The sequence below is a fragment of the Cannabis sativa genome, chromosome 5 (genome assembly GCF_029168945.1).
Source record: "Cannabis sativa cultivar Pink pepper isolate KNU-18-1 chromosome 5, ASM2916894v1, whole genome shotgun sequence".
NCBI classification, from domain to species: Eukaryota; Viridiplantae; Streptophyta; class Magnoliopsida; order Rosales; family Cannabaceae; genus Cannabis; species Cannabis sativa.
In genome coordinates this window covers 4,546,909-4,557,184 of record NC_083605.1, presented here as the reverse complement: position 1 = coordinate 4,557,184, position 10,276 = coordinate 4,546,909, and the positions used below count along the sequence as shown (strand labels likewise).

General features: G+C 31.9%; 1 protein-coding gene across 3 annotated transcripts; it reads right to left on the bottom strand.

Annotated features, from left to right (window-relative positions):
• Positions 1-4,373, bottom strand: LOC115715940 (uncharacterized). Of its 3 annotated transcripts, none has more exons than XM_030644619.2 (7): positions 4,076-4,373; positions 3,877-3,951; positions 2,895-3,358; positions 2,257-2,451; positions 2,106-2,135; positions 780-1,886; positions 1-692 (listed from the first exon to the last, which is right to left on the bottom strand). In XM_030644619.2, the coding sequence occupies exons 3-7, from the start codon at positions 3,324-3,326 to the stop codon at positions 141-143; spliced, it is 2,316 nt and encodes a 771-aa protein (XP_030500479.2). In that variant the 5' UTR covers positions 3,327-3,358; positions 3,877-3,951; positions 4,076-4,373; the 3' UTR covers positions 1-140. The 3 variants fall into 3 exon arrangements, with proteins under 3 accessions (XP_030500479.2, XP_030500480.2, XP_030500481.2); XM_030644620.2 differs by having other exon boundaries at positions 3,873-3,951; positions 4,076-4,330; XM_030644621.2 differs by having other exon boundaries at positions 3,772-3,951; positions 4,076-4,329.
• Between the last annotated feature and the right edge of the window lie 5,903 nt (positions 4,374-10,276).

Below are 10,276 nucleotides of genomic sequence, written 5' to 3'. Positions count from 1 at the left end.
TTCCACAGTATAACAATATTGTTCCACAACATATGGTAATTTACCTGGATATGTGTTATTGTTAATTGTTATTACAAAATGGAAAATAACCAACTTATTCCAAACAGCATCATATATTCACACAAAAGTTAGCTAAGCTCTCAAAGATTTTTCTCTATGAAGTCCCAAATTCTCTTCTCCATATAAATTCGATCTCTTTGCCCGCGAGGCATGTGGCGTTCGTCTGGAAATATCAGAAGTTCATAAGGCTTCCCGGCAGCCACAAGCGCATTCACAAGCCTAGCAGTGTGCCTAAAATGAACATTTTCGTCTATCATACCGTGAACAATCAGCAGGCGACCTTTCATCTTGTTAACATGATGCATAACCGATCCTAACTCGTAAGCCATCGCATTATCAGATGGCAGTCCCATGTACTTCTCGGTGTAGAAAGTGTCGTATCCATCCCATGAGGTAACTGGTGCGCCTGCAACAGCACATTGGAAGACGTCGGGATACCTGGCTAGAGTCATAGCTGAAAGATATCCACCATAGCTCCAGCCATATAATCCAATCTGTCCTGCTTCTGCTAGACCTTGTTTGATAAGCCACTCTGCCCCAGTTAGTTGATCATCAGCATCAACGCTACCGAACTTGTGCTTAACAGAACCTTCGAACTTCAATCCTCGTCTAGCAGTTCCTCTGTTGTCCAACTGTAAAAAACAAGTAAATGGCTATGATTATGACCTGAAACATAACAAATCAAATATTAAATGCTGTGTAATAAGCTAAGTAATTACCTTCCATACTAATACCCCTTTGTTTCGCAGATACTGTGCTCTCATGTCGACTGTGTTTATCCAAGAATCAGAAACAAGCTGTACACACGGTCCACCATAGACGCTGATCATAGTTTTGTAAGGTGGTGGTCCGAACCTTGTTTCGTCAGGCTTATATAGAGCCCCATATAATGGAGATCCATCATTAGCCTGTAACTGAACTATTTCTGGAGGCTCAAGGTGAAGCTTTTTATGCCTTGGAATTGTGAATGACTGTTCATACAGTGACATTATTAAGCTACCATCATGCAAGGAGCGTAGTAAAACCTTAGGAGGAGAGTCGAGTGAGTCGTGAATATCGACAAAGTTCCTCATATGATGATCAAGGACAACAACATGCTTCCCCTTGCAATGAGTTAGTCTCACTGGGGCCTGCAACGGTTCGTTTTCATCTCTGAAGAGTTTAGCACAATAAAGGTTAGATTCTAAGGGCCCATCATAGGTTCCGGTAAAGTACACTAGCCCTGAAGCTTCATTGACACCGGCAATTTGTTCCACCATCCAGTCTCCTTCAGTTATAGCTCCTAAGAGGTTTCCATTTGTATCGTGAAGATAAAGATGTCGAAAACCTGTTCTTTCACTTGCCCAGATAAATCCACCATAAAATGTGCTTGTTCTATCCAACGAGGTGAAACAGTCATGTAAATTAATCCAAGTGGGATGTTCTTCTTCCAACATAACTTCTCTTTCGCCTGTTCTGATATCAAACTGTAGGATCTTTAGTTTGGTGTGCAATCTGTTCAAAACCTGCACGGTTAACACATTTCCCGTCATCCAATTTACTCGGGCCAAGTATTCTTCGTCATTTTCTGGTTGATCTTTTCCTCCGCATAAAAGATCCATCCAAGTAACAGGACCTCCAACAGAAGAAACAACCCCAAGACGAACTTTGACATTTGAAGCTCCGGCAAATGGATACGCGTGATCTTCCTGTGCATCGGAACCAAGAGAACTTTTACCTTGGTGCATAATCCTAAAAAGGGGTATCTCAGAAGAATCAACTTCTGTGAATGCAATATATCTGCCGTCTAGTGACCACCAGTATCCATTCTTCCTGTCCATCTCCTCCTGTAATAAGAATACATTTCGAAATCTCTGAAACAATTTCATGAATCCTAGAAAAAAGAAACAAAGCATCACTTGCATTTTGAAATTAGTTTCTTGTTACTGAAACAAAAGAATGTGTCATAACCATCAAAGACAGGACAAACCTACAAGACCCTATAAATTCAAAGAAAGTACACTTTATGAGGGGGAATTTCGGGGTTGTTCAAATGATATTCTCACCTGAGCTATATATTCAGCAAGTCCATGAGTCTACAAAAAACAGAAAATTTGAGTTTAATCAGTCAAAAGCCGAAATCTAAAAGTGAACTTTCTACATAGATTACAGCTGAATGAAACTCCAGATTCCAAATAATCTTGTATAAAACCTTACCACGCCACTTTCTTTAGCATCGAATGTTAGTTGTTTTGTATCATTGTACAGCAAATTTAGAACATGCAGCTCACAATCTCTAACATAAGCAAGCATTGAACCATCAGGGGATAGATGTGGGTCAATAATTGGCGAAGAAGGGGTGCTCAGAAGTTTAAGCTCTGGCGTTGAACTGGAAAGATCTTGAAAGTATATCTGTCAATGTAAATAACACTAAAGTAAGAGATGCATATAGAGTATTGCTGTTTCACAGGAAAAATTATTACAGTAAAAGTAACTCAATGTGTTACAAAATGAGAGTAGAGTTATAAGAAATGAGAAATGTTCAAGCCAAAAAAAAAAAAGAATAAACAATAGAGAATAACTTTGTGTTTCCTAATAAACAAGCTTATTTGAATTTGAGATAGATACTTTGGGAAAAAAGCATGACTTTCTTCATGAATAAATACTAGATTCTAGTACAAATATTCCACTTTCACTAAATCCCAACTTGCAATAAAGGTATTAAAAACAGCATCCTTAAAAGCTATATTAGCAAAATTCATGAAAATTTCTAAAAGCTCTATACTTGTCTAATCTCTATATATTAATATAAAGATATGAAAAAGAAATTGTAGAGGAATAATTTAGGAACAAACCCCTGCTGGCAATGGCACCATAATTGATTTTCTTTTCAAGCTCGTCTTCACCCATTCGTAGCGTGTCACTCCCAATCCCCGCTCCCTCAACCTCTCTCTCCTCAACTTCTCTTCCGGGGAAATATTATTCTCATCAAGCCCGCCATCAGGCGGACTGAAAAACAAATCTTGATTGGAACTTTTTAGATCATAAGCAAAAACTTTCCTACTCAAAGTTTGATCAGGACTAAACAAAAAAGTTAAAATACTATCATCGGGACTAAAACTGATTGAAGTTGGGGCAACATATCCGGGCAATGGGTACTGTACAATCTCTTCAACAGGGAAAAGATTACATTCATCAACAATGTTGGAGTCTGTGACTGGCATGTTGCAAGAGTTGGATCTCGAACGCTTCAGATTTTTCTTATTGTCATCACCAAATGATTGCATTACAAATCAGATAACTTGGTCAGATCATTAATCTGAAATTCAAAATAACAGGAAAAACAAATCAACAACTGGTAAAAACCATTAAGCTTAAATTTGTCAAATCTCAATTCTAATTAGCTAAATAGAAAATTTCAGAACCAAATGTGAAAAGGCTTCATTATACTCCATATGAAAATTAATCTAGCAATTTACTAAGGTGGTTGATAGTTCATAGTTAAGTATGAATATGATTTTGTAAGATGGAACAAGAATCCAATATAAAAACCCTTTAAACATTTTTTTCCAATTCCAAGCTTTTCACCAAAATAATTATAAAAAAAATACTAATTTTAAATACCCAAATCAACATTATCCACACATTTCTCAACTAGTTTCTCAGCAACCAAACAGCAGAAACTAAATCGAAATTACAGAAAAATAATTACAACCCAAATAATAAACTTACAAATCAATAATTCCCATTCAGTTTCATCAAGCAGAAGACTAAAGATTTTTAAGCATAAAATGGAGAATTAAGACTGATTATTAATCTTGAACAGCAATTACCTACCAAGAAATCCCTCGAATCAGTCCTTTTTCAACACCAAGGATAGGTATCCAGTGGATCCGATCACAGAATATGAAACTGCATCACAACCACACACAACCCAAAAGAAAAATAAAGTTAAATCAATTGAAAAGTGATAAACTTGAAAAGACAATAAAAACAAAGGTTTAAACTTTTTTTTAAAAGAAAAATGAAATGGGACCTGAGAAAACGATCGGCCATGAAAGGAAGAAGAAGATATGGGAATTTGGATTGTCTACAAAGTTATATTATTGTCGTATATAGTATTTATATTTGAATAAGAATTATAAAAAGGGTAATGAGGAATAGAAAACATATTATATATATATATAAATATAGATCTAATGGGAGAATATGGTGAGGTGAGTCAACTCGGTTCCTTTCTATCTCACTCGGTGTCTGCTACTGCTAGTTTTTGTTCATCTTTGAAGGAAGGAACTTGAAGTTGAGACGCGTTTACTTCACGCACTAAAAGCGCGTGTTCGTTCTCTTACTCTTTTTCTTTTTCCCCATTTATCTAGGGAAATTTTATTTACACCCCAAAAAGTTACCTCATTTTGATAATTTTTATTTTATATAAAATTTATATTTTTAATTGTACTAATTTTTTTTTAACTTTTTTTTTTCAATTCATATTCTTAAAAAATATACCTATCAAACAAAAATAAAGTGTATTTTAAATATTATGATAAAAAAATTAAAATAAAAAATTATGTGAATTTTTTTTTAAAAAAAAATACACATGAGTTAGAAAAAAAAAAATTATGAAAATAAAATCAAAATAAGTATTAAAATTAACATAAAATAATGTGAAGAAAAATTTTTAAAAAAATATTAAGAGTAATTTTTAAAAATTATTTAAGTTTATATTTTTTTTAATAATAGGGTGTATTTATAAGTTTAAGGGGTGCAAATATAACTCTCATTTATCTATTGATGAAAATTACTAAACTAGACTGAATTTGTTGTCAAATAAGAAAAAGAGACTTTTTTTTTGAGATAAAAAAAGAACATTTATAAATTTTGTTTCAAAAAAAAATATATATTCATAAATGATTAATTTGCGGTGTAATTACATAATTTTAATTCTCGGTTACAGATAAATTCATAACGGTTTAATCAAAATAACCATTCATTTTGACCAAATGGCTTAATTTCCTTTATTTGTAGTATATGTTTTGTTTGAAGATTCTCTATATCCACTAAAATCTCATTTCTATTCTATTTACTTCATTTTATTTATTTATTTTACATTGGTAAAATCAAATAAAAATATTGAAGTTAAAAATGGGAACTAGGAACAAATAAATAGGGGTGGGTATCATTTAATCCAATCCAATTGAATCGAATCGATCCAATTCAATTCAATCCAATTACAAAAAGTTAAAAATTCCAATTACAATTTTGGATTGGATGTTAAAGTTAGATTCTTATTTGATTGAATTAGTTATTAGATGTCAATCTCGAAATCCAATTAAAAATCGATCCAATTCAATTAATAAATGTTAAAAAATTATTTATATAATAAAAATATTGAAAAATATAATATATATTAATTATATTTTATTAGATTTTTTGTGTATTGAATTTGTAATACTTAGTTGTTTTGTGTATTTATTTTCATGATGTTTTGTTCTATTTTATTATTTAGAAATATTGTTATTTTAATTATTTAAAATTTTTGGTTGTATTACATTTGTAGAATAATTCTACGGTGGTGACTATTATTTTGTCTCTATGCTATACATACACTTTTTTAACCACTTATCTATATGACTTTTGAGGGTCAACATTCTTTAACATATAATTGTATGTAGCATATTAAATTTGGGGTAAATGGCGGCAAAATTCCCAAAACTTTCATTTTGGTTTCACTTAACCCCCAAAACCCAAATTTGGGCGGTAAAACCCCCAATACTCGTATTCTGTTAGCAATTTAACACTTCCGTCCAAATTTAGCTGTTAACTGCCAGGTTGGATTGTCCACGTAGACATAATATACACGTGGCACAATTTTATTAGTCCACGTAAAATTATTTAAAAAAATTAAAAAATTAATTATTTTAAAAATATAAAATAAAAAAATTATTTTTCTTTAAAAATAAAAATTAAAAAAAAAAAAAACCTATTTCCCAATTCCATTCCCTAACCCCCTCCTTCTCTTTCTTCTTCTTCTTCTTCTTCCCTAAAAAAAATCCTAACCTAAACCTAACGCAAGAACAAGAAATGGGCAGTGGTCGGAGTAAGGTTGATAAGACTCCGAGTAAGGTCAAAACCAGAGTTGCAGATCCAGTGATTGCCTCTTCGCACGCCCGACAAGTATGGAGCTGGGATTTCATCAGCTAGGCAGCCATTCGGGTGGGCGGCGCAGAAGAACGAGCTTGGAGCTACTGCCAGTTTGGTGTGGTAAGTTTGCCCGAGAGTTTGCAAGAAATTTTCTGGGTTTTGTTTTGTGAGCTAGAAATTTCTGGGTTCGTGTTCTTGTGTTCTTGAGTTTGAGATGTGAGTTTTTTGGGTTGTGTGAACCGAGAAAGGAGCAAGTTCTGGGTTCGTCAAGGCCGGAGGATGTCGAAGACAGTCGGTGCCGGAGGTGAAGAAGAAGATGAGGTACCGGTGGTTGTAGAGACTAAGAAGAAGAAGAGTTGAAGGAGAAAGATCAAAGCTTGGTGGGGTTTTGGATTGGAAGCCATGGTTTTGGGGAGGTTTTAGAGAGAGAAAGCTTTGAGTTTTTTGGTTGTTGCACAAAATGGGGGAGAGAGAGAGAGAGAGAGAGAGAGAGAGAGAGAGGTACTGCAGAAGAAAAAGAAAGAAAAGAAAAAAAAAATAAAGGAAAAAAAGAAAGAAAAAAAAAAGAAATTATTTATTATTTATAATTTTTTTTTAATTTTAAATTAATTTTATTTTAATTTTTTAATTTTTTTAAATAATTTTTTACGTGGACCAATAAAATTGTGCCACGTGTACACTGTGTTCAATCCAACATGGCACTTAACACCTAAAATGGACGGAAATGTTAAATTGCTAAAAGAATACGAGTATTGTGGGTTTTACCGCTCAAATTTGAGTTTTGGGAGTTAAGTGAAATCAAAATGAAAATTTTTGGAGTTTTACCGCCATTTACTCTTAAATTTGCTAATAATTTAGTAGTTTAGAGGATTTTATTTTCAAAATTTAAATTTAAAAAATTAAGTGCAAATAAAATAATAATTGAGAATGTTTAACCGTCATAACCATACCAAATAATAAAAAGAACGAGGAAAAGATGATTGAAGAATGTTGAAAACTCTTAAAATTAGCTCTCTAAATATATTTACTTATTTTATAGGTGTTTTGGTTGTTCCTTAGCCCTTAAATGCATTCTAAGTCAAAGTATTACTTTCAATTTGGGAGAAGAATATGTGAAAAGAGGATTTTTCTTATGTAAGTGACACAAGAGGACTGCATTGCCAACAAAGTAAAGAATAGGTGTATCACCATAGACAGGCTTAATATGTTTTTCTTTTTGTTTTGATCATCTTCAATAAATGAGACAATTTAAAATGTTAACAAAATAAAGAGATTTACAACTTTGTACTTCACAAATTCTTTGAAAAAAGTATAAGAACGTAGTCAAACATTGACTTAATAATCTCACTAAATAACAAAATTTTCATTTTAAGTATCTTGCACATTTAACCAGTTCCAAAAAAAAAAAAATAATAACATTGAATCCTTTTAAGATAGCACATTTAACAAAATTTTCATTTTATTATTGGTGTAGTGAAGAATTGTTAAAGTATTATAGAGTACTAAGAACATCTTTAATATAAATGTAAATTGGTGATCTATTACTAAAATATAGTTTATTTTATAAAAAATTTGCTCAAATAGTGAGTTAAAAGTCGATCTAAATTTATTACATAATAAAAATTGATCTAAATTTAGATCATAATATGATATTATGTAAAATTTACATCACAATAAATGCACTATTTACTTTTATTTTATTTTTATATTTCATTATTAAATTCAATTATTGGATTAAATTATAATTTTTTTACATTTTTTATTGTTTATACGATAAAATAATAATAAAATTAATGATAGAATTTTTTTTTTTATGCTCTTAAGAAAATTATTAAATTTTTCATCAAGTTTGTATTTGTGCATTGGAGCACAATGCTATAAATTAATATAAATATATCATAAAATTATTTTTTAAGTCAAATATAATACAATGTTTACACCTCTATTAAACATAATCTTAACTAGTAAGCAACCTAATGAGAATTAGCTAATACTTACAAAAAGGCTGTTAAGAGAACAACTAAACAATAAAATACAACAGAAACAACAACGATTAACTCACTAAACCAGTATTAACAAACATTTTTAACTAACTCTAACAAATCCAAACTAAAACTTGTTATATCAAACCTAAATAAACCAAACAATTAACGACTTTGATGACATGGCATGTTTCAAGACAATTCGGGTTAGATATTTTAGAGTTAGTTAATTCGGTTAGCAATAAGTTGTTAATTTTATTAGAAACGGAAGCCTTTATTCATTAATTGTAAAATAATAGAAAATAATTAGAGAGAGAACTGAGAGAACTATTAATGTATGGCGAGATTTAATTGTAACTTGTAGCAAGAATGTTAAAGATGAAGATAGATGAACAAAATTGAGAAATCAAAGGGAAGAAGAGATCTTCAAGGAAGTTTTCTAAGTGTTCAAGCTTTAATTGGATGTTGCTCAAAGGAGAAGATCATCATTGTAACAATTTAAGTTATCTTAAACCAAAATTTGTAATTTGACATTATCATAGTAAAAGGAGGATTCTTTGGAAGGAATTCAAAGAGAATAGGCTTTCTACAAATTGTAGAGGAACGTTCGAACCCCTTTAAATTTGCTTGTTGCTTACTTTTCTATTCTTAATTTCCTTTCATTGCATTATCTTATTTTAATTTTTGGTTTTGTAATTAAGGCTTGATTGATTCAAACTGAGGTTGTTATGTTTATAACACAACTCAAAGAAAACGAGAGTAAAAAATGATAAATGAGTTCATAAAATACCTAAATAAACTCAATGTGATGTTATTTAATGTTTTTGAATTTAGAAAGTGAGCGATGATCTGTGAGAAGAGTGAATGAAAGGATTTTGGTGATTTTGAATGTAATAGGTATTTTTATTGTTTTGGTTAGGGATGTCAAAAAGATCCATTTAGTTGGAATAGGTCAGAGTTCCGATCTGACAGATCACTTATGACCCAAAATATTCGGATACTTATTGGATGATTAGATCCGCTCTATCTCGCTTAATTTTTTTCCGAATCGGATCTAATTCGATTCGATTTTAATATATTAAAAAAACTTTATTCAAGACTCAGACCTCGAACCTGTCCAAGATCCAAACTTGGACACGAGACCAAACTCAAACCCGGACCCGAACTTAGGACCCAGACCCGGGATCCGGACCCGATCCGAACGTAGACCCAGACTAGACCCGAACTCGGACCTAGACTGGAGACCTAACCCGAGACTTGGACTCGGACCGAAACCCAAGACCCAAACCGAGACTCGGGATCCAAGACCCGAACCCGGACCTGAACTTGGACTCGAACCCAGACTCAGACACGGGACCCAGACTCTGACCCAGATCCAAACCCAGACCTAGGACCCGAGTTCCGGACCCAAGACTTGGGACCTAGATCGAGACCCGGACCCGGACATGGACACGAGACCCGGATCTGGACTTAGACCCGGACCCGGACCCAGACCCAGACCCAGTCCCAGACCCAAACCCAGACCCAAACTCAAAATAATTAATAAAATATATTTAAAGCAATTAATAATATTCTATAAATGTAAAGCATGAATAGTAAACTTTAAAAAAAATGTACATTTTACATAAAATAAAACTTATTAAAGTAAGGTATCCATATAAATTTTTGGAATGAAAATAAAATAAAGTAAGATGTGTGTTTAGTCTAGAAGAAAGAAAGATTTTATTATTATTATTATTATTATTATTATTATTATTATTATTATTATAAGGTTAATTAAGATTTTTGTCCTCTAAACTTTGACATGTATCAAATCATGCTCTTGAATTTTTAAGGCAGTTAAAAATTTCTAATGAATTATTGAAATTATTTGATTTAAGGATTTTTATCTAATTTTAGTAAGAAAAGTCTAATATAAATCAAAGTTTGAAGGACATGATTTAATACGTGTCAAAGTTTAAGGGACATAATTTGGTGGGTATCAAAGTCTAAGAAGCATAATTTAATACATTGAGAATCCACCGAATTAGTAAAATTAAATAAAATTTGATAAAAATCCTTAAATCCAACAATCTCAATAATTCTGGAAAAAAATTTAAGGGGCCAGAAAAATC